This window comes from Lepidochelys kempii, chromosome 27 (assembly GCF_965140285.1).
Source record: "Lepidochelys kempii isolate rLepKem1 chromosome 27, rLepKem1.hap1, whole genome shotgun sequence".
Classification (NCBI taxonomy): domain Eukaryota; kingdom Metazoa; phylum Chordata; order Testudines; family Cheloniidae; genus Lepidochelys; species Lepidochelys kempii.
Genome location: NC_136406.1, coordinates 2,975,031 through 3,002,906, shown reverse-complemented (window position 1 = coordinate 3,002,906; position 27,876 = coordinate 2,975,031). Strand labels below are relative to the sequence as shown.

At 66.3% G+C, this 27,876-nt stretch overlaps 1 protein-coding gene across 1 annotated transcript; it reads left to right on the top strand.

The window, feature by feature from the left end:
* The first annotated feature begins 584 nt into the window (after nucleotides 1-584).
* FAM171A2 (family with sequence similarity 171 member A2) lies at nucleotides 585-27,873 on the top strand. Its single transcript, XM_073326433.2, has 8 exons — nucleotides 585-938; nucleotides 14,828-15,055; nucleotides 16,680-16,772; nucleotides 17,899-18,057; nucleotides 18,162-18,338; nucleotides 22,020-22,136; nucleotides 23,287-23,413; nucleotides 23,852-27,873. The coding sequence occupies exons 1-8, from the start codon at nucleotides 815-817 to the stop codon at nucleotides 25,371-25,373; spliced, it is 2,547 nt and encodes an 848-aa protein (XP_073182534.1). The 5' UTR covers nucleotides 585-814; the 3' UTR covers nucleotides 25,374-27,873.
* The last annotated feature ends 3 nt before the right edge of the window (nucleotides 27,874-27,876 follow it).

The window sequence follows — 27,876 nt, the reverse complement described above, 5'->3', positions numbered from 1 at the left end:
CTTGACCCAGCCCTGGCTGGGAGGATTTAGTTGGGGATTGGCCCTGCTCTGAGCAGGGGGTTGGACTAGATGACTCCTGAGGTCCCTGCCAGCCCTGATAGTCTGTGATGCTAAGGGCCAGGCGTCAGGAGGTGCTTTCCCTGGGAAGGGACCCGCTTCTGACCTGCCTGCTGAGACTGGGGTCCCTGGGGCAGGGCCCCGCTCCCTGCGTCTGTGCAGCGCCTGGCACCGAAACACAAACAGGGTCCGGTGGGAAGCGGGGGCGCAGCTGGGGAGAAGAGGGAGGAGGTGCGGAGGGGGATGGAGCTGGAGCTGGCTGGCTGCAGAGGGGGATGGAGCTGGGAAGGGGGCTGAGGCAGGGGAAAGGACTGAAGGAGGGAGGGGTCTGGCAGAGCGGGGGAGCCGGGGAAGGGGGTGGACCTGGGAAAGGGCCGGCGGGAGCCGGGGAGGGGGCTGAGGGGGGCTGGCCAGGGGGCGGGAGAAGGAGCTGAGGGGGGCTGGCTAGGGGCTGGGGGGCGGGCAGCCGGAAGCCGGGGAGGGGGCCGACGGGGGCGGCGAAGGGGGCGGGGAGCCGGGCGGGGGGCGGCCGTGCCGCAGAGCCCCGGCAGAGGGAGCCCGGCTCTCGGGCTGGCCCCGCCGGGCAGGGAGCGAGGGGGCGGCGCGGTGCTGGAACAATCGCGCCGGAGCGGATCCGGAGTCGGAGTCGGAGCCGGAGCGGATCCGGAGCCGGGCCCCACCCACCAGGAGCCGGGGCGGCGGCGGGGCCGTTTCTCTGCGGGGCCGGGCCCATGGGCGGGTAGCGGCCGCCGGGCGGATGCTGCGGGCTCCGGCTCCCACGATGCCGCCCCGGCGCCGCCTCCCGCTGCTGCTGCTGCTGATCGCGGGCAACCTCCGGCCCGCGCCGGGCAAGTCTGCGGGGGAGCCGCCCAGCCCGCAGGGTGAGCGCGGGGGCTGCGGGGTCCCGGAGGGGCTGCGGGGTCCCGGGGGGATCCCGGGGGGGCTGCGGGGTCCCGGGGGGGTCCCGGGGGGGTCCCGGGGGGGCTGCGGGGTCCCGGGGGGTCCCGGGGGGGCTGCGGGGTCCCGGGGGGTCCCGGGGGGGCTGCGGGGTCCCGGGGGGGGCTGCGGCGTCCCGGGGGGGTCCCGGGGGGGCTGCGGTGTCCCGGGGGTCCCTGCGGGGGGGCCCAGGTCCGGATCGACGCGTCTGGCCGGTTTGGAAGCATCCCCCGGCCCCGGGCCTCGCCGCCGCTCGAGCCCCGCGGGCGGCTCCCCCTTTCCCCCGCGCCGGGCGCGGTTCGCGGATTTGCTGCCCGGATTCGGCGCCCGCATCTCCCTGCTTCGGGGCCGGGGCCGTTGGCGGGGGGCTGGGCTCGGGGAGCCGGTGGATCCGGTTCGGCGGGGGCTCGGGGCGGAGCCCTCCCCCGCCCTTGTTCTTTCCCTTTGCGGCGCTATTGTCCGCCGGAGACGGCGCCTTGCTGCGGGCCCCGCTCCCCGCCCGGCTGCTGGGCCCCGCACCCCGCGCACACGGGGGCCTTTGGCCGCAGGGCAGCCGCTTTGCAGCGCGGCGAGGGGGGGAGAAAATATCCCCATTGCCTTGATCGGTGCTGATGGATCCGATCTTCACCGAACATCTGTCCGACTGTCTGTCCCCCCGTGCACCCCGCTGTCCGTCCATCCGTCTGTCCCCCGTGCACCCCGCTGTCCGTCCATCCGTCTGTCCCCCCGTGCACCCCGCTGTCCGTCTGTCCCCCCGTGCACCCCGCTGTCCGTCCATCCGTCTGTCCCCCCGTGCACCCCTCTGTCTGTCCCTGTATACGCCCCTCTATCCATCCATCCGTCTGTCCCCATACGCCCCCTCTGTCCATCCGTCTGTCTCCCTGCACGCCCCTCTGTCTGTGTCCATCAGCCGCTACACATCTGTCTCTGTCCATCCCCGGGCACCCCTCCACGGTAAAGCCCTGTGAGGTTGGAGCTGGCTTTTGAAGGGCCATGTGCAGACTGGCCCCCGAGCCAGGTGCTGCCATGTCCGGCCGACGGTTTCCATTAAATCCTCCGGCTCCTTCTCCAGGAGGACGCAAGTGGCTGCGGCTGGAACAAAGATGGTGGTGGGCTGGGGAAGAGGCTGGGGGGGGCCCAAGCTGGGGAATTGGATTCTTCCCCACTTGCAGCCTGGGGGCAGGATCGTCCCCTGCCATCTGTCCCCTGTGCCGCAGGGGTTTGGGCTCCTTCCGCTCGCACCTGGCCTGGCTGGTGGAGCTGCGCCGGCGAGGAGGGGCTGCTGGCGGGGATGGCTCGGGGTGCGCCGTGCCCAGCATCCACGTTCCTGGGCAGCGTCAGCCTGGAGGCCTTGGTGATGGGGCAGCAAAGGCAGGGTCAAGCCTGGCAGAGCTCAGCGCCTTGCCAAGCTGGGCAGGGCTGGGGTTCAGAGCCCTGCAGGGATGCCACCCCCTGCCCCTGAGGTGCGGTTGGACTTTAGGAGCCTGTCCCGATGCTGGGGGGAGGGGAGACGCCCCACGTTTGGGGTGCAGGCAGCCCCATGTGATTGGCAGAGGGGTCGCCAGCCCAGATCACAGCTCCCCCACTTTGGAAATGCCCCTGCTGAACCGGGCAGAGCCTCGGTGGGGCAAGGGTTCCTGCACTTCGGTCCCGCACCCTCACTCCGGTGCCACCAGGCTCCGCTCACCAGGGCCTCTGGAGGCGAAGGGGAGAGGGGTGGGGGGGTGGTCACACACTCGCCCCCCAGTGGAGATGCGTTGGCTGGGCTAGGATTGACCCCCCCATATATGGGGTTTTGAATGCTCTCATCACAGTGCCCGCGGGCACCGCTCCCCACAGCCCTGGTGCCCTATGGCATTGCCACGGGGGAGTTCCTGCCTGCGAGGAACTTACCATGGGCACCAGGGTCTCTAAGGACTCACTGAGCAGGGCAGGAGAGCCAGTGTCTGGGGTGCTGGGAGGGGCCGGGGTGGGGGGTGTAGGTGAGGTTTGAGCCTTCCCTGCTCCTAGTCGCCCCATCTGTATTTCGGCATCCACTGGCTTGAGGCTCCCCGCAGCTGTCCCATCCCCTCCCCTTCACCCCTCTCCTTTCACCCATCCCCAGGATGTCCTGCCCCCTTTGGCCCAAGTAGGGGACGGTGGACAGGCTCCCCTGCACCCCCCTATGACCAGCACCATCCCTGCCTGCTTCCCCTCCTGCTGGGGCTCCAAGGAGGCCCCGTCGCCCCGGGAATGGAGCCGAGGTTGGGGTTCTCCTGCAGAGCCAGCCCAGAATAGGCCTGGCCCAGGACCTGGGAGTTGGGTGCCCTTGGCAGCGGGGCTGGGCGAGAGGGGCTGTGACCTGGCAGGGCGGGGATGGAGGCCCAAGGCCCTGCCGCTGGCTCCCTGGGCATCGGCTTAATGCGTTGGACAGGCCCAGGGAGGCAGACCAGAGCATGTGGCCAGGGCAGTGCTAACGGGTGTCCTGGGCCCAGCCCTGCCCTGGGCTGGCAGGGGACCCCAGGTTCCTGGGCTGGCTTTGGCGGGAGGGGCTCTGATGAGCAGCTGGGAGTCAGGACTCCTGGGTTCCAGTCTTTGCTCTAGGGCAAGATACCCTGCGCCTCGTTTTCCCCATCTGTCAATAGCTCCCCTCCTGCCCTGGGGGTTGGTGTGGAGCTGAGGGATTGCCAAGCGCTTTGTGCTCCTCCTGTGGGGGGCACTGGGCCGGGCAGCGTGGGCTGGATTCTGTGCTTGGCATCTCTGGGCTGGGAGTGCACCTGTGGGAGTGGGTTGGGGCCAGTTCCCCCTCGGCGTCTGGGCCCTGGCATCTCAGGCCTGGCCTGGCCTTCTGCCGGAGGGTATTGCCTGGGTGCCAGGGTCCCTTCGTTCTGCCCCGAGCCTGGCTGTGGGTATGAATCCAGCCCCGGGAGGGGAGAGTGACATCCCCTGGGCTGGTGGAAGGGGAGACCCACCACTACCACCGGCCACACCGAGAATCTCAGGGGGGGAAGGGACCTCAGGAGGTATCTAGTCCAACCCCCTGCTCAAAGCAGGACCAGTCCCCAATGTTTGCCCCAGATCCCTAAATGGCCCCCTCAAGGATTGAACTCACAACCCTGGGTTTAGCAGGCCAATGCTCAACCCCCTAAGCTATCTGCCCCCTCCCTGCCCTGCTTTCCCCACATCCTGTGTCTGCCCCCGGGTGCACTCAGCCCCTCTGCTGCCAGGGTGGGGCTTTTGATTGAGGTTGGTAGCATCTGGGACACTGGCAAGGGGGCTTGGCCCTGGAGGGCAGCAAGGGGGGCTGCGGCAAGCGAAGTGCCACGTGGCAGGCAGGGGAAGCTGCTGTATTTGGGGGTGACACAGGCCTGCGAAGGGCCAGGAGAGACACGGGTGGGCGGGAATGCAGAGCTCCTCTTGTCCTTTCCCTGTCTCGGCCACCTCCCCCTTCTCTGCCCTCTCCCTCCCCCCCGGGTACCCACCTCCCCCTTCTCTGCCCTCTCCCTCCCCCCCGGGTACCCACCTCCCCCTTCTCTGCCCTCTCCCCCCCGCCCCCCCAGGTCCAGCCTGTTGCGGAGGGGTTGAATCTGGGCTCTGCTGTTCCCTAGGGTCCATGGGGGGTCGTGCAGGGGTGGGGGGATCTGCACTCAGAGGCCCCCCCTTCCGTCTCCTGCTCCTTTCGGAGGGGCCTCCCAATTGGGGCTTGCCTGGAAATCTCCCTTGGTTGCCATGGCGCCAGCTCCTCTGCCCACCCCCCTCCTGCGGAGGCTGCAGCCGCTGCTGTGCAATGGGGCAGAGGAGCCAGGGCCCAGCACATGGGGCAGCAGGGCCCTGAGTCTGCCTGGGCCAGCTCATCCCACGGGGGGGCCAGAGCAGCAGGACAGGCCCCTAATGCTGCGTGCCAGGCGGAGTTACGCGCCCTGGGCATGGAGCCCCCCAGCCCTGGCTCAGGTGCCCGTCCCAGAGCCAATCTCTGGCCCCCAGAGACTCACTCCGGCCCCCAAACCCAACCCAGCACAGGCTGGGAGGGGCCCCTGCCGGCCACACCCAGGCCTGGCAGCGAGGAGCCGAACCGGGCAGGGGTCACGGGAGCTTCCTCCCCACCGCGCTGATGGTGCCCCTCACTCCCGACCCGCAGCCCCCTGCTATCCCAGCCCTGCCCCCCCGCCCAGCTCTGCCAGCGCCCCTCACTCCTGACCCGCAGCCCCCTGCTATGCCAGCCCTGGGCCCCCCCCAGCTCTGCCGGCGCCCCTCACTCCCGACCCGCAGCCCCTGCTATCCCAGCCCTGCGCTCCCCCCAGCTCTGCCAGCGCCCCTCACTCCCGACCCGCAGCCCCTGCTATCCCAGCCCTGGGCTCCCCCCAGCTCTGCCGGTGCCCCTCACTCCCGACCCGCAGCCCCTGCTATCCCAGCCCTGCGCTCCCCCCAGCTCTGACAGTGCCCCTCACTCCCGACCCGCAGCCCCTGCTATCCCAGCCCTGCGCTCCCCCCAGCTCTGCCGGCGCCCCTCACTCCCGACCCGCAGCCCCTGCTATCCCAGCCCTGGGCTCCCATCCCAGCTCTGCCGGCGCCCCTCACTCCCGACCCGCAGCCCCTGCTATCCCAGCCCTGGGCTCCCATCCCAGCTCTGCCGGCGCCCCTCACTCCCAACCCGCAGCCCCCTGCTATCCCAGCCCTGCGCTCCCCCCAGCTCTGCCGGCGCCCCTCACTCCCGACCCGCAGCCCCTGCTATCCCATCCCTGGGCTCCCCCAAGCTCTGCAGGTGCCCCTCACTCCCGACCCGCAGCCCCTGCTATCCCAGCCCTGGGCTCCCGTCCCAGCTCTGCCGGTGCCCCTCACTCCCGACCTGCAGCCCCTGCTATCCCAGCCCTGGGCTCCCGTCCCAGCTCTGACAGCGCCCCTCACTCCTGACCCGCAGCCCCCGGCTATCCCAGCCCTGGGCCCCATAGCCAGTTTGGCTGATGCCTCTCCTCCCTGTTCTGCTGCCACACCCTCTTTTTCACTCCACCCAGCCCAGCTCACCAGTGGTCGGGGAGGAGCCCCCGATTCCTCCAGGCCCAGCTGCAGAGGTGAAGGTGCCTTGCCCTGGTCACAGCCCTCTGTGGCTAGGCTGGGGTCTGCACTTTCCCCTGCAGGGCACGTGGGGCTGGGTGGCCCCCAGAGCGGATGGTCTAGTCCCCAGGGATTCCCTTCAGTGCTGAGTGGGGTGGGGGACCTAGGTGCCCTGCGGCCCGCGTGCCCCTCCCCTGAACTGGCTGCTGTTTGCTGGGTGCAATCTCGGGGCTGGGGCTGCCAGACACGCTGGAGCCACAGACCCAGCGATTCGCCCTTTGGGAGATGGGCACTCCCCCCGCCAGGCCCTGCGCAGCACAGAGGAGCTGGCTCCAGGGCGCAGGGCAGCTCCTAACCCCGTTGAGTAAGCAGTTCGGCCTGATGGAGGCATCCCTGGAGGTCTGGGCGACTGGGGTTGCTGCCGCCCCAGGCACTGGGGGCCTGGCCAAGCTGTCTGTCCTACTTGCTTTCCTCCCAGATCATGTGACGATGGCAACACCATGGGCAGCTGGGGTGGGGGGCAGGCTGGAAAAGGAAGGTGCCCCCCTGCCGCACGTGGGGAGGGAACTGGCAGGGGTGGCAGCGGCTGTAAGCAATCCATGTGGGAGGGTGAAAGCTGCTTAGACCCCCCCCAAGCCAAGGGAGTGGGTCCCTTTGGCCCTAGTGAGAGGAGGTTGGGGGGTGACTGCGGGGTGGGGGTGACTGTGTTGGGGGGGGGTCTGCCCTCCGCTCAGCAGCTCACGTTCCAGCCTGAATTTCAAACCCATGTTGTTCTGCTGGGTCCAGATTTGTTTCGCCAGCCCTTGGCGGCATGCGGGTGGCCATGCCCTGGGCCACATGTCTGTCAGCAGCCGCACTCTGCACCGGAGGTGGCTGCATTTCATTGATGCTCTGTGTACCCGGACAGTTGTGACCAGGTAGATTTTACACAGGGCCAGTCATCAGTGCTCCTGGGGCTCATTCCTGACCCTTCCACCAGCACACTGGGTGATCTCGGATGGTCCCCACCCCTCTGTGCCTTGGTTTCCCTCCCTGTGAAATGATTCTTCTCCACTGAGGAGCCATGTTCTGAGATCTGGAGGTGGAGACGCTGCGTGGGGCAGGGCTGGCAGTTCCTGGGCTGTCTGGGCTGTGAGAGGCTATCGCCCGGCTGGCTGGGGGTGCTGGAAGTTGGGATCCAGGACCAGACTCCCCACACGGTTGCAGTTTCTGCCTGGATGCTCCCCATGAGGGTGGCTTTCTTCTGGGGAGATGCCCTGGGTGTCCCCACACCCTGCCCTGTGCTCAGTCTGCCTTGGCCCCATGCATGTGCTGAAATGCAGCACCTCTGGGGTGGAGCCCAGCCACTGCCTGGTGCACAGCAGTTCATCCAGCTGCAGTCTCCTCCTTCGGCCTCAGCTCGTTGGTTCTGCCTTTGGGTTGGTGTAACTGGAGCTGGGGAATCCTGCCAATGCCCAGCTTGCCTTCCAAATGGGCCATTGGCCCCTCCTTTGCTCCTTTGTAGGGCTTCCACTCAATCAGCAAAGCACACGGGGGATCCCAGGAAGTAAGGGCTCAGTCCGGCCCCACAGATAGCCTGCGGCTTGTGACTCCACTGTGTTACTGTTAGGGGACTGACAGCTCCTTACGCTGGGTGTGTGGATCTGGGGGGACCCGCTGGGGGGAACGATAGGAAGGGGTGTGGGAAGGCACTGGGCAGGACTTAGGAGGTCAGGGATCTATGTCCTGCTTCTTGGCACCATGTCCCGTAGGGCCGGATTTTCAAAGGCTCAGACCTGGGGTGAGTTTTGGGTGCTGAAAATTCTGGCCTTAATCTCCCTGTGCCTCAGTTTTCCCAGTACAGCTGATGCTTCCTTCTCCCACCTTGGTTCTGCCTTGTCTGTTCGCTGGGGCTCTTCTGGGCTCTCTCGCAGTGTCTGTGCAACACCCGGCCCCCAGCCTGGCTGCAGCATAAAGTTGTTCTTAGCTGCCGTTGTTTGACGCTGTTGGTTTTGCCCTGCCTGTTCCTTGGGGCAGCCCATGTTGGGCTGTCGTGGGGGAATGGCGGGAGGCTGGTGTGTCCTGGGGATCAGGCTCGCGCTCAGTGCGGAAGGGGCTGGGCGGCTCTGGGGGAGCCTCGGGGGCATGGAGGAGGATGGGGGAGATTTGGCAGGGGGAGTGGGACTGCAGTGCGGCTTGGCCTGAGGACGGTGGTGCTCTGGGGATGCAGCACTGGGGTCTGGGGCAGGGGGCCGGGGGCCCCCAGGCGTGGCACTGCCTCGCTCTGCAAAGCAGGCATGGACCCGGGCTCTGGGCAGGCTGGTGGGTGGCGCAGTCTGGAGCTGCAGTATTGGGGTACAGGCCACCCCTGAGGGCTCGACAGGCAGGTGGCTGGATTTACTGGGCCCTAGTCTGGCAGGAGGGCAGTGGGGTCCAGTTGTGAGAGCGGGGAGCCGGGGCGATGGGGTGAACTAGTGGCTCAGTGCAGGAGAGGGAGGCACAATTCTTGGGTTCTCCCTGCCTTGCCACACCCCCTCCCTGAACCTCAGTTTCCCCATCGTGGGGTGGGGCTAGTGAGAGCTGGAGCAGGGCTCAGACCTTGGGGGGGGGGGGAGGCCTGCAAAGGGCATTTCGGGAGGAGGTCCCTGGGCTTTGCCCGTTTCACCCCTTCAGGAGGGGCCAGATGGCACAAGGGAGGAAGTGCCAGGTGAGTGATGGAGTCGGGGGGGGGGCAATTGCCAGCTCCTGCCCCCCAGGGTGCAGGCTCATCCCAGCAGGAGTGGGGCTGCTGGCAGTGGCGGATGGGCGATGAGCCTGCCCTGCGTGTGGAGGGCGGGAGGTTGGGGGGAGCTGCAGAGTGTTCACAGGCTGTGGCTGAGCTGTGGGTCGGTAACTGGCGAGTGGGTCTGACGTGAGCCCTGCGTGGCGGGTTATGCCGGGCGCAGCCCTGGGGGGAGGGCGGAGCCGGGCGCAGCCCTGGGGGGGAGCTGGGCGCAGCCCGGCTCTGCTGTCCCCGTGCTCAGGAGAGACCCCCGTCCCCTCGGGATCTGCTCACTCGGGGCCCGACCCGCTCCTGACACGGCTGGCTGAGCGGATGTCTGCGCAGTTGACAGGCTGTGCCAGCTGCCGGGGCCTGTGTGTGGTATGCGGCTGCAGGACGGCCGTTCCCTGGAGCAGGGACATTCCAGCCACCGGCCCCCAGCCCACCCAGCCTTTGCAATGTGTCCGGCTGTTCCTGGTATGCATGGGGGTGGGGGAGCCCCCTGCGCCCCCTCGGGCGCGGCTGCTCCAGGCCCCGGCTGATGGGATGTCACTAGCACCAGCTGCTTAGAATTCCTGGTGTTGAGCGGCCCAGCCATCTGGGAACATCTGGGCCCGGACACCGCAGGCTGGCTGTTGTGGGGGGCTGGGGTTTGGGTGCGCTGTCTGCTGCCCCTCAAGGGATTCCTCCCTAGTCGGATCAGGCACCCGGAGTGGCAGAGGTTCCACCAGGTGTGGGCCGAGCCGGGACCCTGTTCTCAGCATGGCCTCGCCCCCCTGCCAAGGCCGGATCTGGGCTGTGCCTGGTGGTGCCCGGAGCCGTGCTGGCCCCGCAGGCCAGAATGGCCCCTTGGGACTCCCGCACTGCTGGGTCTAGGTTCCTGTTGCTCCCCGAGTGGAGCCGAGCCCTTTCCCTGGGCTGCACGCAGCGTGGGCTCGGGCCTCTGGAGCTGGAGGTCCCCGGGCGGTGCGAGAGGCACCTGGAGCCCAGGATGCAGAGATGACGAGCTCCGAGCAAACCTGGCTTTGCAGCGAGTTCGTCTGGAGGCCAGGGGCTTTCCCGGGCAAGCAGGGCTCACAGCTGGGTCCACAGACTGGCCTGGGGTTGGTTACAGACGCCTCCGCAGTGTCGGGCATCGTGGTGCTGTCAGCCCCTAGCTCTGACTGCTAGACACCACCCTTTCCTAGAGCCAGGAATACAATCCGGGGTCCTCACTCCCAGCCTCCGGCTCTAACCCACTAGACTCCACCCCGTCCCAGAGCTGGGGATAGGACCCAAGAGTCCTGACTCACAGCCACCCCCTGCCTCCCTGGCTCTAACCCACTAGACTTCACACCCTCCAAGAGCTGGGAGAGAACCCAAGAGTCCTGACTCCTGGTCCCCCCTTCCTCTGCTCTAACCCACTAGACCCACCCCCTCACAGAGCCCGGGAGAGAACTCAGGGGTCCTGGCTCCCAGCCCCCAAACTTCCCTGGGTGCAACGTGGGGGTCACAGGGTCACTCAGTAAAAATGGGCTGATCCCAGAAATACTGGGGCTGGCTGACCCTATGACACAGCGTCACATAGGGGGTCGCAGCCTTGTGGTCTGCACCAGCATCGTTCAGAGACTGTCCAGTGTGAGCTCCTGGCTAGTGCAGGCCGGAGACCTGCCCCGAAAGAACCCCCAGAGCACATTGCGCGGAAGACCACCCTGGCATGGTTTAACAATGGCCCAAGGGGGAGAATCCCCCCCTCAGTGCGTGGGATGTAGCTGGTGACAGGCACTGCTGAAATTAGGAGTACATTTTGCTGTCTGAATTTGTCAGCGCTGGCTTCCAGCCGTGGGGTGGTGTGACTTGGTCTGGGCTGATTCCTCCCACTCTGAGCCCGAGGGGCTGTGGGGCTCTGCAAGCTGGGCCAGGGGCTTTGCCGTGGCCTTGGTGGAGGGCCCTGCAGCGCGAGCCGGTGCAGGTTGTGTTAAGGGGGGGCCGGGCGACCTGTGTGTTCCAGGCATGTGTATTAATAGAACAGCGCTGGGAATCGATTGGCTTTTGGACCCCATAACCGAGGGGGCTCTGAGCCCAGGCAAGGGAGGCGTGAATGCCCTCACGTCCAGGCCCCTGTGGCTGGGAGAGGCGGGCATTGATCGATGCTGTGCTCGGGGTGTGAGGGGAGGCTGGGGGCTTGTCGATCGCAGGCTGGGGTGGGTGCCAGGCTCTGATCCAGAGACAGGGTCTCATTAGCCTCCCAGGTGCTGGTTAGTGTGAGCAGGTGGAGAGCCCCTCCTCTATCTTCCGGTAATTTCCTTGGGAGTGGGGTGGGGTGGGGGTGACCAAGGGACACCCCTGGGTCCTGACTTGAGCCACTTCCCTTTGAGGAATGCAGAGCACTTTGCAAACTAGCTATTTCAGCCTAAGCCCCTCGCAGGGTGGGCCAGTATTATTCTGCTTTGACAGATGGGGAAACTGGGCCGTGACTTGTCCAAGGTCACCCAGTACAGAGCTGGGTGGAACCCAGGAGTCCTGACTCCTAGTCTGCTGCTCTAACCACCAGAGCACACTCCTGTCCCTGAAAGCTGCACTTGGAAGCCAGCAAGCCTGGCTCCCTGCACTAACCGCGGGGCCACTCCTGGCCCTGGGATGCCAACGGGATGTCTGCAATGGGACACTGCTGAGTGGCCTGTCTTGCACCTCTCAATAACGCACCAGCTGTTGGATTTACCGGCTGGGGGGCTGGGTGCCACACTCCTGGGGTCACCCCCCGGCCTCGCTGTGCTGTGGGTTTGGTTTGGTTTTAGTGTCATCCAGAAATACGACATCATAGAATCCTAGAATGTCAGGGTTGGAAGGGACCTCAGGAGGCATCTAGCCCAACCCCCTGCTCAAAGCAGGATCAATCCCCCACTAAATCATCCCAGCCAAGGGATGCTTAAAAAGCTCTAAGGAAGGAGATTCCACCCCCCCCAGGTAGCCCATTCCCGTGCTTCACCACCCTCCTCGTGAAATAGGGTTTCCTAGTATCCAACCTAGACCTCCCCCACTGCAGCTTGAGACCATTGCTCCTTGTTCTGTCATCTGGGTGGCAGGCGCCATCCTCCTGGGATGGATTGAAACGTTCCAGAAACGGTCCTGCCGGGAGCCAGGTCCTGCTTCGTCCTTGGGCCTCCTGCGCCCACCCAGTGCCAGTGATCGGCGCCCGCCCACCCCAGCGGGGCAGCTCGCGGCGGGGAGGGGGGTGGGTCTGGGCGGAACAGGCCCCTCGTTTACACCGAGCCTGTGGGGTGGAAGCTCCTGGGGGGCGGCGGTGGGCCCAGACTGGGGGCTTGCAGTCCCGGGCCCCGTGTTGCGGGCGTCTGTCGCTCGCTGGAGACCTGGGGCTGGCAGAGGACGCATGTCCCCCCGCTCAGCGGGCGTGTTGCTGCAGGGTGTTGGCACAGGGGCTCAGGTGGGGGGAGCCAGGGCCCCCCAGACAGGAGCCTGCCGCTACCCCATTGCTGCCATGGCAACCCCTGGCCCTGGTGCCTGCCTGGCCCTGGAAGCTGCTTCCTGTTTAATGGGGGGGGCCGTGCCATCAGTCCAGCGCCCGCTGTTCGGGGAGTGCGGGCCGAGCCGGGGCCAATGGTGTCGTTGCCAGGGTGATGGGAAGTGGCTCTCGGAAAGCTGGGCTGGCTGCCGGAGGCTGAAGGCTGCAGCCGGAAAATCACCGGGCTGGGGGGCATTGTGGGGGTGGCGGCTGCACTGGGAAGCCAGCTCTCGAGACGGGGATGGCAGCCCCTGAAAGCCCCCGAGAGCAGCACCCGTGGTGTTAGCAAAGGGGGCTCCCTCCCCTGGCAGGGCCGGAGGCGGTTCTGATCTGGCTCCCCCTTTCCATGAGCTCCGCTCTGCCAACGCCCCCCAGCGTGTAAGGTACAGCTTTGGCCCGGCAGTTTCGCTGCGTGGTTCCCGGGCCCCGTCAAATGGCCGCAGTAGCTGGGAAGGGGTCAGCCATGCTCAGACCGGGAGCCCATCTGGAGAGGGAATCCCTGAACCTGGCATTGCCCCCGCTCTGTCCCAGTGGCCTGGGTCTGTCCTGCATCGGCAGGACCAGAAGACCCAGCACCAGAGTCCCCCCCCCCCCCCCGTGCAGGGGCGGGAGGGGTGCAAACCCCTGCGCTTGGCACAGTGCCCTGGGAGCCACGGAGAGTGGGTGGGACCTTGGATTTTCAGCTCTCAATTTACAGCCACCCCCAGTGCATGGGGTGTGTGCGGCGCAGAGCAAGCCTAGCGGGCCCTGGGGTGGACCCAGAGACATGAGGCAGGTTACGTAATCAGTGGCTGGGGGCAATGCCCATAGCAAAGCCTCCTGGCAGTTGGCACTAATAAAACAGCCGGTGGGGGACGGGCACTGACCTCTCCTGTTCTCCCCAGCAGCTGCCGGGCTGGCACCTCTCGCTGGCGCTGATTCATTTGCCTTCAAAACCCAGCCCCACCCCAAACAATCTGTGCTCAGAGCCTGACTCTGCCTGGGGCCACGCAGACCCTGGGGGCAAAGGCCCCCACAGATCGGGACCCCCAGCAGCTGGGGCCGTTTGAAATGCTGATCCAGCATCTGTACCATGGGCTGAGCCAAACCTGAGAGGGCACCTTGCGTCCAGCGGCTAGCAGCCAAGCCTGGCCAGCCGTCCGGCAGCATCGTGCACCCTGGCGCAACCCAGCCCTCTCCCAGCTGCTCGGGGGCACCCTGCAGGAGAGGGGGTTCCCCCTTGGTGGACGCGTGGTGGCGGTTCCAGCCGTGGAGTGCATGGGGCTGAGGGCAGCAGCCCCGGTCCAGTTGAAGGTGGTGTGGCTCATGGCCCCTGACCACTGTGGGGGCTGGGGGCTGGAGCTAGGCGGGCTGGGCTGGAGCCTCCCTGTGGCTCCAAGGCTGCTCTTGCTGCTGGGGGGCCCTGAAATCGCTGCATCGGGTCCCTGAGTTTCCGTGGGGCTTCTGCTGCTGCGTGGGCACGTTGGGAGCTCGCGCCGCCATCGGCCCGGGTCCCTCTGATCCTTCCAGGGTCATAGAATCATAGAATATCAGGGTTGGAAGGGACCCCAGAAGGTCATCTAGTCCAACCCCCTGCTCGAAGCAGGACCAATTCCCAGTTAAATCATCCCAGCCAGGGCTTTGTCAAGCCTGACCTTAAAAACCTCTAAGGAAGGAGATTCTACCACCTCCCTAGGTAACGCATTCCAGTGTTTCACCACCCTCTTAGTGAAAAAGTTTTTCCTAATATCCAACCTAAACCTCCCCCACTGCAACTTGAGACCATTACTCCTCGTTCTGTCATCTGCTACCATTGAGAACAGTCTAGAGCCATCCTCTTTGGAACCCCCTTTCAGGTCGTTGAAAGCAGCTATCAAATCCCCCCTCATTCTTCTCTTCTGCAGGCTAAACAATCCCAGCTCCCTCAGCCTCTCCTCATAACTCATGTGTTCCAGTCCCCTAATAATTTTTGTTGCCCTTCGCTGGACTCTCTCCAATTTATCCACATCCTTCTTGAAGTGTGGGCCCAAAACACTCTACTTGATACCGGCTGCCAACTAGACATGGAGCCATTGATCACTACCCATTGAGCCCGACAATCTAGCCAGCTTTCTACCCACCTTATAGTGCATTCATCCAGCCCATACTTCCTTAACTTGCTGACAAGAATACTGTGGGTCTGGTCTGTCGAGATTAGTGGAGATCTGCTGGGCCATGCTGCCTTGCCAAGGCCTGCTGCTTGCTTCACCTCTTGGCTGGGGGGTGCCGAAGCTGGAGGGGGCTGAGTGCTGCTGTGCACCCCTTGCCTGGGGAGCTCTGGGAGGGACGTACTGTCCACACCCGGGGGCAGCCCCAGCTGAGGGACTGTGGAGGTGCTGCTCATGGGGCTGGCACAGCGGGGTTCCCCTGGCCTGGCCACCCTCTGGCTTCTCTCTAGCGGGAGTTCGAGGGGTTCTGGCCTCTGCTTGGAGCTGGGTGGGGTTGGGCCCGGGTGTGACTTGGGGGGTGGGGGCCCGGCTGGCTCTAGGCAGGGAGAATATTGTGACAGGCCCAGCCCCCCTAACCCCTCTCCCCCTCCCCAGAGGTGCTGATCAAAGTCCAGGTGTATGAGAACAGCGACCTCTCCCCACTGGCCCAGGCTGCCGTGGAGGTGTATGGGAACCACACGTCGCTGGCCTCAGGCTCCACCGACCATGAGGGCGTCGGGATGCTGCCCGTCAGCTACCGCCTGGGCACCTGGATCCTGGTCACCGCTGCCAAGCGTGGTTTCGTCACCAACTCTGTGCCCTGGCGGGTCGACAAGCTGCCGTGTGAGTGCTGCTGGGCGCCGGGCATTGGGGTGGGGGACTGGGGAGTTTGGGGACACTCCCTCCGTGGGCTGGTAGTTTGCAGATACCCTGGGATTTGGGGACAGCCCCTTAGCTGGTCGTCCCCCCCAGCAGAGGGAGGAGGGGGGCAGTGGGCACATCACAGCCCCTGGGCTGTATGGGGTGTATTGGGCTGGGAGGGGATGCGGGCTGGCACCAGGTTAATAATACAGCAGCCGGGAGGGGCTGATGGGGGTAAGAGGGGCAGAGACACCCCCTGGGGAGAGCACGGGACTGGGGGGGCAGAGCTCTGCTCCTAGTGCGGGGCTCTGGGGGAGGGGAGGAGCTGCGGGGGAGGGGGAGAATAGTTTCCAGTTCCTGACACCTGCAGATGCTCCGGGAGGGTGGCCCCCTGTCTCCCCCCCCATCCCTGTGATGGTGCCTGGGACCCCCCTGCCCTGTCCCCAGGGAGATCCCTTCCCTTGTCAGGGCTGGGGGGGGTCAGCGTTAGCCTGGGCTCTGTGCCAAGCAGCAGCTGCCCGCAGGCCGCGTGTTGACGAGGTGCAGACAGGACGGTGGTGTGGGGCCGCTCGCTGCAGAGGCTCAGATGGGGTCGATAGGGTGACTTTACTGCAGGCAGTGGGATGACCTCACGCGGACGTCAGTGCCCCCAGCTGGATGCGCGTGGGAGGGCCCATGGGCAGGGGGCTGTCTGCAGCCTGGGGGGGAGCAGTGGGGCGGTGTGTGCATGGGGGGTGTGCGCAGCCTGGAGGAGGCATGTGGGGGGCGGGTGTTTGCGGGGCCAGAGGGGAGAATCTGGGGGGCAGGTGTGTGTATGAGACAGGGTACTGCCCCACACTGGAGGGGCTCAGTGGGTGTGGTGCAGCGGGTGCATGTGAGCAAGCTCTTACCCAGCTAATTAGAGCAGCTCCCCGTACCCCTTCCGCCCTGGGTACCAGCTGCCAGCTCCACCTTCCAGTGCGGGATCCCCCCCTGCACCCAGCTGGGCCCCCCCTCACTCCACTGGGGTGGGTGGGGCAGAGGGGCTGCGGCTGTAGCATCTCCCTGGGCAGAGCTGGGTGCTGGGTGTGTAATTCCTGGGCACAGCTGCCCCTGGGGTTGTAGCTGGCACCATCTGTCTGACACCCTCCCTGCTCCCCCCCCACAGCGCTAACCAGCAGAGCTGGGCTATTTATACAGATCCCCCCCCCCACCCCGCCAGCTGCTGTGTCCCAGGTTATTTTAGGAAGAGCTGGAGGGGTGTGACTGTGGGGGGTGCCACCCCAGGAGGCCCCCTGTCCCCCACCTCTCTCTGCCCTTCACTGTGAGGGGTTGGCTGCTTTTACTTTGGGCTATGCCTGGCCCACGGTGTGGCTCTGACAGGGGCTTCCAGCGGCCCATCCGTCTCTGTGTCAGGTGCCAGAGTCATTAGCGATGCTCTGCCAGGTGTCTGCTCTGTGCCAGGTTCTCCGCTCCGTGGGTGGGTGCCAGGCTCCCCTCCCCCAGCAACACATGCCCCATTCCCAGTGCATTCTCCCGCTGCCCTGCCCCACTGCGTTGCAGCTGCTGTGCCCCGCGCCTCTCGCCTGTTGCTCACATGCCCTGTGTCTGTCCGGTCCCTCTGCAGTGTATGCCTCGGTCAGCCTGTACCTGCTGCCGGAGCGGCCCGCCACCCTCATCCTCTATGAGGACTTGGTGCAGATCTTGCTGGGATCACCAGGTGAGGCCCGTGACTCGCCAGCCCCTTCCCTGTGCATGGGAGGCCGTGGTTAGAGCAGGTGACGGGGAGCCAGGACACCTGGGTTCTGTTCCTTTCTGTACCACTGCCCTGTGCGGGACCTAGGGCCAAGTCACTGTCCCTCTGCCTGGACAATGGGGGAGACCCCCCGCTTCCAGGATTCACCAGGGAGGTGCTGCAGCACCAAATGTTACCCGCTCCCCCTGGCCTTGTGCAGGGGAGCAGGAGGGGCCTGTGGCTGTCTGAACCTGCCCATCTGGGCTTTACCCTGGAGGGCAGCGGGTGGATGGGCCAGGTGGCTTGGGTCGCTGTGGCCCTCAGCCAGCCCCGGCCTGCCCATGCCCCTCCTAACGTAGCCCAGAGGCAGCAGGGAGAGCTCTGGGGACGGGAGGTGGTTGATTTTAAGCCCCCAATGATATTGGTGTTGGCTGCATGCCCCTGCTACCCTCTCACTGGGGGGCGGACGTGCCCTCCAAGGTGCGTGGCAGGGGCTCTGGGGCCGGGAGCTGCGCGTGTACTCTCACCATGGCTCAGGCTGTGTCCTTGTGGCAGGCTGACACGCCTGGCTGTCTCTGGCAGGGGCCTGGATTCCCTCGCCTGGCTGGCTGGGGCTCGGAGCTGCCACTGCAGCCAGTTAGTGCCCTGCTGGCCGCCCCTTAAGAGCAAGCTGCCCGCCAGCCACCCGCCCGCCATCGTCACAGCCCGGGCAGGGGTTGGAGCTTGGCCCCCGGTCCCGGAGGGCCCCTTGTGCTTTGGCCGATCTCCGCAGAGACCCCGCTGGGCGCCGTGTCCGGGGCTGAGGGGAGACGCCCTGGACAGGTCGCTGGGGCGGGAGGCTGGCTCCCTTCAGCGAGGCAGCGACCGTGGGGAGTTCCCGGCTCGCCCTTTGCCAGGGGGTGAGGGGCATGCGCACAGGAGGGGCGGGGAGAGGCTGCCATCTTGGCGGGCAGCCTGCCCCGGCCCTGCGCGCGAGGACTACAATGGAACCATGGGTGCTGCAGAGCCCATGACGCTGGCTCGGGCCTGGGGCACCCTGGGGTCCTGCCGAGGCTCTGGCCGGGCAGGGCTGCAGGGCGAGCCTAGTGCCTCATGCCCATTGTCGTTGCAGGGGCCAAGAGCCAGCCGTGGGTGCAGTTCCAGCGCAAGGCGGCCCGCCTGCCCCGCAGCTCCACCTACAGCCAGCTCTCCGCCTCCCTGACGGCCGCCAGCGGAGCCCACGACATGCGGGGCTTCCCCTCCTTCATCGGGGCCGAGAGCAACGGCAGCGGTACGGGGCCGGGGGGGCGGGGAGAGGGGCGAGGGAGGGGCTGGGGGGCGCAGGGATCGGGGCGGGGAGCAGTGAGCCCCTCTGACGGCCTCCTCCCCTCCCAGCCAACAGCACCTGGCTGGAGCTGGTCCCCATCGCCGCCGTCAGCGTCCATCTCTTCACGGGCAACGGCACCGAGGTGCAGCTGTCGGGCCCCGTGCACCTGTCCATCCCGCTGCCTCCCGACTCCGGAGCCACCACGGCCACCAGCGTGCCAGCCTGGAGGTTCGACACCAAGAGCGGTAAGGGCCAGCAGGTTGGGGGGCAGGGCCAGGCTGGGCATGATCTGGGGATTGGGGGGCAGGGCCAGGCTGGGTGCCCCGTTGATCTGGGACTGGGGGGCAGGGCCAGGCTGGGCGCCCTGTTGATCTGGGGCTGGGGGCGGGGGGAGGCCAGGCCAGGCTGAGTGCCCTGGAGGTTTGGGGGACCCACATAAGTGGTGAGTTTGGGGGGGTCTCAGCCTGGCTCCCAGTCACTGGCTGGAGGAGGTGCTGGGGATCCCCGCTGGCTCTGTACCAGCGTTTCTGCATGGGGGTGGGCCAGCCCATGGGCATGCCACACATCGGCATGGGACGGGGGACTTGGGGATGGCAGGTGTCAGACTGATGCTGCGATTCCCTCCCCAGGAAACGCTGCTGGCTGGGGGGTGAGGGCCCAGCATTGGGATCCCATTGAATTAACAGACTGGGGCACAGAGAGTGTGTCTCCCCCAGTCCGGCTGCTCCGCATGCCAGCCCCCTCCCGCCCTGTGGCCACAGGGCACCTCCACGAAACTGCCTCAGTGGCAATAAAGCACCATTATGCCCCAGGCTCGTGGGAGAATGGCAGCGTGGGAGGGGGTAGGGGGCCACAGGATTGCGGGGGAGGCTCTGGCCCAGAGACCTGCTGCTCTCCTCCATGATGCAGCCAGAGGCAGCCAGAACTTATCATGGGCTCTTCTGCCAGCCAAGGCCCCTGTATCGACCCTCGACCAGGGAGCCTGGCTCCAGGGATGCCCCTGCCTGGGGCAGGCTGCCTGGCAGGGAGGAGTAGAAGGCTTGGAGGGAGGGAGCCTGCCACCTGTGGGAGGCCTTGGCTCAAACCCAGTTTGGGTCACAAGTGAACCGAGTGTGGGGATCTCAGCCTGGTCCTATGGAGTGGATGTTCGGAGTCCAGAAGGTGGGGGTGAGAAGGGAGCAGCAGGGGGCTGCAGGAGAGGATCGAGGGGCAGGGGGTCGGCAGGGCAGGACTAGGGTATTAGCAGAGCTGGGGGTCGGCGGGGTGGGACCCTGGGGCAGTAGCAGAGCTGGGGGTTGGCGGGGCGGGACCCTGGGGCAGTAGCAGAGCTGGGGGTGGCAGGGCAGGACCCTGGGGCAGTAGCAGAGCTGGGGGTGGCAGGGCAGGACCCTGGGGCAGTAGCAGAGCTGGGGGTCGGCGGGGCGGGACCCTGGGGCAGTAGCAGAGCTGGGGGTCGGCGGGGCGGGACCCTGGGGCAGTAGCAGAGCTGGGGGTGGCAGGGCGGGACCCTGGGGCAGTAGCAGAGCTGGGGGTGGCAGGGCGGGACCCTGGGGCAGTAGCAGAGCTGGGGATGGCAGGACAGGACCCTGGGGCAGTAGCAGAGCTGGGGGTCAGCGGGGCGGGACCCTGGGGCATGAGCAGAGCAGGGGGCAGAGCTGGAGGTCAGGGGAGGCTGTTAATGAACATGGATCCCGCATTGAGCACCAGCTATCAGCCCCACGACGGGCGTGGTGCCGTCGAGACAGCTGGTTCACAATCGATCTTTCTAAGTTCTCTAAAACCGACACAGTGGGATTGTTGGGAAGCTGGTGCCTCCGGAGGGGGCGTGGTGGGGCTAGTGACTCAGATTTGGAGTCATCTGAGTTGGGGGGGCTGGAGATATTACTCCCCGTTCCCATCCAGAAAACCAAACTGTTGCTGTGACTGTGGATTAGAGTGGTCTCCGTCCACCGAGGATTACCGGGGTGGGGAGGTGCATGGCTCCCTGAAATCTTTGGGGGCCCAGGCTGAGAAGAGGAGTTACACGGATGTACGTTTTTACACTATGCGGGTGCCCAGACAGAAAACCGGCTTGAGATTTCCACTCCCATCTTTTTACAAGCTCTTTCCTGCTCTAAACCCAGAACGGTTAGTCAAACTGCTTTGGATTGAGGGGGCCTCCTGGGCGTGGGAGTAGCATTAGTGATCCAGATTGGCCGTCATTTGACTGAGTTCCAAACCAGTTGCCTTCTGCAGCCCTGGGGTGTTACCGGAGCCATGCCACTGCCAGACCTGGCTGAGATTGATGGCTGCAAACCCCCCCTTCAATTAACACACCTGAGGACGAGTGAATCCCTGCCCCTCACCTCAGGCAAAAGGCATTTGGGGCTGAGGGCAGCAGGTTGAAATGGTGTGTGAGTCCCCGGGGGGGCAGGTTTAGTTTGGGGGGTGGAATCAGAGCCTTTGGGGGCAAAATGAGACGCGTGGCTGCTTCCTGGGAGGAGGGGGGATGGGGGGAGAGGGGTTTGGGGCTGCAGCAAGGAGCAGGGTGGAGGGGGAGGGAAGCTAGGGCACGCGGAGGGGTGGGACAATGGGAAGGGGTGTGGGGTGATTGGTACGGGGCCGGGGGGGGGGAGAGTTGGGGCAGGGGCCTTTGTCAGGCCCACATTCTCCCGTCCCATGTGTGTGCCCAGCTCTGGGGGGTCTTGCCCTACCAAGAGGGTCCGTGTCCCCCAGGAAAGAAAAGAGGCTGGCCATGCCCCGCGCCCTGTGTTCTCCAGGGGGTGACAGGAGGCAGTGGGCGTCGGTGGGCCAGGTGCCCCCACAGTGCGTGGCACCGGCTGCAGCTGGCCCTGTGGTTTGCTCTGAGGATGTGTGAGGTGTGGGACTGAGCTGGGACTAGATAGGAGCACGGGGAAGCGGTGCTCAGGTGTATTCAGGCTGCACTGTTCCTTTGGCGGTGGGTGTGGGCAGTCGGTAGCAGGGCAGAGGCTCTTCGAACAGCTACCATCTGCAGCGAGGGGGCCGTGGCAGGTGCCCGTGGTCGGTAGGTGATGATGCAGGGCACGCGGGGGAACCGAGGTAGTGTCCGGGACTCATCTGAGGCTGGCAGGTGGCTCTGGGGTTGGGCCCATGGTCTGTCCTTTCCAGTGACCTAGCTCTGTGTGAGCTTTCGTGGGCTCCAGTCGCGTCAGGCGGATGCTGTGGTGAAGGGGATGGGCTGCATATTGAGATGAATGGGGGGCAGAGTAAAGGGGGATGTTACGGGGCATTGCTGAATGAGGGCAGAGTTAAGGTTGCATGGGCAGCCCTACTGCTGCATTTCCTGCTTTTCACACGTCTCAGTTGGGCTCGGCTCAGCGTCCTGCCATCAGTGTGTTGCCACTGAATTTCTCTTCAGCTCCAGCCTGGGGCACAGAGAGAAGCCTGCCACGTCCTAGTGAGCCAAGGCTGCAGGAGCCAGCGCCATCAGGGGGTAGCGTTGTGAGGGACTCATTCCTCAGGGAGGAGAGGCCTGAGGAGCCCTTGAGTAGTTGAAGGAAAGAGGATGTAATCTGGGGAACTCTCTGCTGCAGTATATTGTTGGATCCAATAATGGAGAGCAAGGTTCAAACAGGGGAACAGAAATCCCCTCGGCGAGACTCTTCACCCTCATGCTCCAGGGCATGGGCTGGGACAGGAACTGCCCCACCCCTGGTCCGAGGATTGCGCAAGCACAGAGGTGGCTAGGGAACCGACTCCTTCCCCTGGGGCATCTGCTGGGGGCCATTGACAGAGGCAGGACACATTATGGCAGGAGAGGGGATTTGGGGTGAGGTGGGCTGGGGCCTGATCCAGCAGGGATGGTGCACAGCTTCAGGGGAGACGGGCCAGTGGTCCCATCGTGTCTGGGTGCTGGGCCGGAGGGGCCAGTTCGCTCCCGGTTGACGCTGTTTTGTTGCCCCCAGGCCTGTGGCTCCGGAACGGGACAGGGCTGATCAGGAAGGAGGGTCGCCAGCTGTACTGGACATTCGTCTCCCCCCAGCTGGGGTACTGGGCTGCCGCTCTGCCCTCCCCCACCACAGGTGAAGCAGCTGCCTCCAGCCTCCCCGCCGCAGGGGAAGGGTCCAGGGCTGGGAGCCGTCTGGCCAACAGAGCAAGTAATGGGGAGGCAGGAAGCAGGGCCCCGTGGGCAGGCCCGGCCTGGACCCTTCCTTCCAGCTGTCGCTGCCGTGTCCAGACCAGGCGTTGTTCCAATGGGCTCCCAGGCAGAGCAGCCCCCAGGCCACAAAATCCTGAGGTGGGTCAGTCCTGGCCCCCATCCCTGCACTGGAGCCAGCCGACATCCCTGGCTGGCCCCATGGGGAGCCTCATGGCTCTAGCCCTGCGGGCTTCTCCAGGGTGTGGGGGGCCCCTTTCTGGGGCAGGCCCTGGGGTGCCCTGCGCGGGGCCCCCAGCCGGAGCAGAGCCTCTCTCAGGCAGCCCCTGTGGACCTTGGGCCTGGCTGGGAGCAGCTTAGCTGCTGGCGGGGGGAAGGGGCGGGAGCCCCAGCGGGAGCGAAGGGCGCCAGGAAGGCAGCAGCCCCCAGGGGAGCAGCTGGTCTGAACCTTGGTGCTGCGGATGCCACTCAGGCAGCAGCTGGGAATGCCAGCTCCCTGCCCTGGGCATTGCTCAGTGCCTGGCAGGGGGTGGGCACCCGGGATGGGTCCGTTCCCAGGGTGCTCACTTTTGGGGGGGCTGGCCCCCCACCTGTGAAATGGGGAGCCTGTGCTTGGCCAGCTGCTCGCTGGGCGGGGTGGGGAGTGCTGGCAAAGAAGGGGGAGGCCTCAGGCTCTTGCCCCACAGAGCAGGCAGGGCCGGGCACGCTGCTGCTCCGTTCCTGGGATGGGAAGGCCTGGAGGCCCTGGCCAAGAGCCACGTCCTTCCGCACCGGGGGCTGCAGACCCAGGACAGCCCCTCCCCAAAGAGGACGAGCGGGATTGGGGGAGGGGAAATGGCGCCGGGGGCAGGAGTGCCTGGTCCAAGGGCACCCAGAGCTGAGGCTGGACCCCAGGTGTGCCGACGGCAGGGCCCCCGTTACGGCCGCCTGCCCGTCTCGCCCCCCCGGGCCTCAGCCCCTCCGGAAGCGGGGAGGAAGCAGCTGGCCAGGCAGGCCCGTGGGGGAAGGAGAGGTGCTGTGCTCGGGGAGCGGTGTTCCCGGGCCTGTCTCTGACCCGCTGCTGCCTGCCCCCCTAGGGCTGGTGGCGCTGGCGACGGGGATGAGGGACATCACCGCGTACCACACCGTCTTCCTGCTCACCATCCTGGGGGCGCTGGTGCTGCTGGTGCTGAGCCTGCTCTGCCTGCTCATCTACTACTGCCGGTGAGGCTCCCCCACCAGGGGCCCTGCCCACGGCCGGGCAGGGGCCAGGGCTCCGGAGGAAGCAGTGGGTGGCGGGTGGATGGAGGGGCCAGCTTGCCCTGCCGTTGTAGGTCCCGGGCCCTGGCAGGAGCCAAAGCAGGGAGGGTGGAGGGAGGCCGCCGTGGGCATTGTGTGGCTGGCACCAGGGCAGTGGGGGCGGGGATAGATGCAGGAGCCCAGCCCCCTAACCTGCCTTGCACCCCGCGCATCCTCCTGGCCCTTCCCAGCTTTGATCTCTGTGCCCCACGGGGGGCCCGGGGGCCAGCTCCAGGCCTGGCTCAGCCCCCTGCCCTGCCCAGCTCCCTCCCTCGGGCTTTGAGCTCCCCTCGGGGCAGGCGGCTCTGTGCTGGCCCAGGGAGCCTGCGGCGGGGCACTGGTAACCGGGTCCTGTCTCCCCAGGCGGAGGTGCCTGAAACCCCGACAGCAGCATAGAAAGCTGCAGCTGCCCGGGCCGCTGGACACCTCGAAGCGAGACCAGGCCACCTCCATGTCCCAGCTCAACCTGATCTGCACCAGCCACCTGGAGACCGCCTCCTCGGCCGGCGACACCGACGCACACACGCCCATCCTCAAGTCGGCCTTCTCCAGCTCCCGCGAGCTGGGCGGCTCCCGCGAGGAGTTCTTCCGTCACAAGCTGCGGCATGTCAGCAAGGCCTCCACGGAGACGCTGAGCCAGCGGGGCGCCCCCAAGGAGGAGTACCCGCGCCCCGGGGAGAGCTTCTCGCTCAAGGCCGCGCGCTCCGTGGACGGCCCGGGTGTGCTGGAGCCCCCCGTGCTGGAGGAATACAAGCGCGGCTTCTCCCACCAGCGCGTGGAGGACAAGGGCGCCGAGCCGCCACGGAAGCACTCGAGGAAGGAGAGCAAGCCCTACCTCCAGGAGCCGCCCTCCCCGCCGCCCCTGCCGCCCCCCTTCGACCACTATGTGGGCCACAAGGGGGAGCCCAAGCCCCCCGACTTCATGCTGTCGCAATCCGTGGACCACCTGGCCAGGCCCACCTCGCTCACCCAGCCGGGGCAGCTCATCTTCTGCGGCTCCATTGACCACATGAAGGACAGTGTGTACCGCAACGTCATGCCCACCTTGGTCATCCCGGCCCATTACATGCGCCTGGCGTCGGATTACCCCTCCGGGGAGCAGGCCCTGGCCGGCCCAGCGGAGAGCCAGCCCGAGATGGAGGGGCTGCCCGGCCAGGCTGGGATGACCATCCCGCACCAGTTCGGGCCCCAGGACCAGCAGCGGCTGCAGCTCCAGCAGGGCGAGGACTCGGAGGGCAAGGGCTGGGGGGCACACTCCTCCTCGGTCAGCGGCTCTGTCACCATCCCGGTGCTGTTCAACGAGTCCACCATGGCCCAGCTGAACGGGGAGCTGCAGGCGCTGACGGAGAAGAAGCTGCTGGAGCTGGGGGTGAAGCCCCACCCGCGGGCCTGGTTCGTCTCCCTGGATGGGCGCTCCTCCCAGGTGCGCCACTCCTACATCGACCTGCAGGGCAGCGAGAAGGGCCGGAGCAATGACGCCAGCCTGGACTCGGGCGTGGACGTCCACGAGGCCAAGCCCCACAAGCGGGCCAAGGAGGAGCGGGAGCGGCCCCCGGCCCCCGCCGCCTACTCCAAGCTGGCGTTCCCCGAGGACCCGGAGCAGAGCAGCAGCGAGAGCCGCACGGCCATCTGCTCCCCCGAGGACAACTCCCTGACGCCCCTGCTGGACGAGGCGGCCGAGGCCCGGGCCGCCACCATCCCCCGCCGGGGCCGCAGCCGGGGCACCAGCTCCCGCAGCAGCGCCAGTGAGCTGCCCCGGGACTCCATGACCAGCCCCGAGGATGAGCTGACCGACCCGGCCGAGGGCGGCGACGAGCCGGGCGACAAGAAGAGCCCCTGGCAGAAGCGCGAGGAGCGCCCCCTCATGGTCTTCAACGTGAAGTAAGCGGGGGGGGGGGCCTGCGCCCGCTTCCCCTGCCCCCTGAGCCAGCCCCAGCCCCTGGGGGGCAGAGGAGGGGGCGGGGCCGCACGACGGACAGCTCCGCGCCCCCGAGGCGACTCCAGACCAGGACCCCAAAGACCCCCCGTCTTCTCCGCCTGAGGGCTGAGCTCTGTCGGGGAGCAGGGGAAGGGGGGACCCACACTGGCAGGCAGTGGGGCTGACCCCCAGGGCGGTCCGGATGCAGAACCAGTGACCTGCTCCCTCCTGCAGCCGGGCACTGCCCGTCGTGCCCCCCGCCATTCGAGGGACGGCCCAGAGCGGGGAGGAGACGCTGTGGCAGCAGGACGATCTCCCCACCACCAGGATCACGTCTCGAGGCTGCTGCACGCCTGGCCCCGAGGGAGGGGTGACTCGAGGACTCAGGAGGCCCCCTACCCCCGCTCTAGGCTCAGCGGGCAGAGTGAAGGGATTGAGTCCGGGCAGGGGGGGCAGGGCCTGGGCAGCCTGGCCCAGCCCGTTTCCGAGCCCACTCTCCGGGTAGCCTGGGCAGACCATCCAGGGGAGAGCCCGGAGCCAGAACGAGCTGCGGCTGCTCCTCCCCCGTGACACCTGGCCGGAAGGGGTTAACAGCAGCCTGCTGGCAGCTGTACAGCTCTGGGGCACTGTCCAGCCCCAGCTGCACCTGCCTGCCCGGGGTGGGGCAGCCCCACCCCTCGCCTGGGGCAAAGCAGAGCCTAGCTGCGCTCCTAGGGCACGGCCGCCCTGGGCGCTGCCAGAGGAACCTGACCCTCGTCAGCGTCTCTAATGTTCCCGCCAAACACCCTGGGGCTGCAGAGTCTCCGGCCCCAAGGTGCCAGCCGCGGGCCGCTCCCCACCCTCTCCTCCAAGTGCCTTTGCGCTGCAGGGCGCGTGGCACAGCTGGGCCCTGCACGCAGAGCTGGGAGCCGCCTAAATTCTCCTCGTTCCTAATCTGCTTTCGCCAGGCCGGCTGCTGCCTCCAGGGGGGGTTGGGGGGTGGCAACATCCCACCGCGCAGGCTGGGTCCCCCCGCCCCCGGCCCCCGCGCCTGGCAGGGGATCAGCCAGCCCTACACTGTGTAACGGGCAGGAGACCGAGCTGGAGCGTAGGATCTCCCCACGCCCGGGCTGTGGGGCAGGGCCCGGGAGGCTGTATTCTCAAGGCACTTCCCACTGCACCCACTCGCGCCGCCCTGGGGTGCAGATGCACTTGGGCCGAGAAGCAGCTGCTGTCGGCCTCTGCACCCAGGCAGGCGCTAGCCAGGGTCGCTGTGGCAGAGAGAGGGGGTGCTGCTAGGAGGTGGGGGGATCCCTCGGGAATAAAACACCCACCTGTGGCTTTTACTTTCACCTCTTAGTGTCTTTTTGCCCTGTGTCTGCTGCTGCCCCACCTGCGGGTGAGGGAGGCTTGCAGCCCCCGTGCCTCTCTCAGGCCTGCGCCCAGGTGGAGGGTTGGTGTGTTGTGCCCATCACTCCTGCCGGCTGCGGTCACCTTCTCAGCTGGGGCCTGTTTGTGTCCTGTATCCACTCTCCCCTTGAAGTGGGATGGACTGTGCTTTTTGGGGCATCATTTGCCTGTGGAACTCCTTGCCACTACCTCCTTAGGCTTGACAAGGGGGAGATGTCTCTACAGCCGCCAGGCCCGTCATCCAGTCCCTGCAGCATGCTGTATCGCTCTGTGGAGCGGGCAGGGCCCAGCACTGGGGCTCTTCCACCATCATCTGGCCATGGGCGTGGCTGGAGGCCTGGGGGGTGGCAGGCTGGGGGTCATGGGAGCTGTATTCTACTCAGGGGTAGAATACATAACCAGCTTCTAGCCCCAGGCAGCTCCCAGCCTGTTGGGGCTGTCCATGTTACAGAGCGAGGGGGGGGGCTGATCCCAGCCAGTTCCCTCGAGTGCCCCAGAGAGGGGCAGGGGCCCTGCTCTCAACTGTGAGGCTTGATTGGCAACTGCCTGCTGCAGGGAACTAGCATGGGCAGCACCCCCCCCCTTGGGGGATTGGAGGGGGCTTGGTCAGGCTTGACAGCTGACTCTCCACAGCATGAGTGTGCGCCCCACGTTGGACACAGGGAGCTCTAAGCCCCCCACCCATCCCACCACCAAGAGCAGCTCCAGGCTGGGGCCGTGCAGGCCCCCACGCTCCTTGTTCCTAGAACACCAGCCTCTGACCCACAGGGGTGGAAGCTGGGCTCAGGCCCCCCTGGTTTGCTTGGATTTTAATGTTGGTATTTCTGAAATTCTCTCTGAGGCGAGAGGAGAGCTGTGACTGTGCCCGGACCCTGTCAACTCTCCCACTGGCAGAGGCCCATGGGCAGCCTGGCACGGATCTGTGCCCTGGCACCTACCCTTCAGCCCACAGGTTGCACATGAAACCCCCTGAGTTTTATCCAGGGAGCGAGGCTGGGGCTAGCTTGGCCTGTGGGGCCCCCCCTCCCCCTGTGTGTTCTCTAGAATGGCATTAATATATAAAAACCCTTCAACTCCTGCC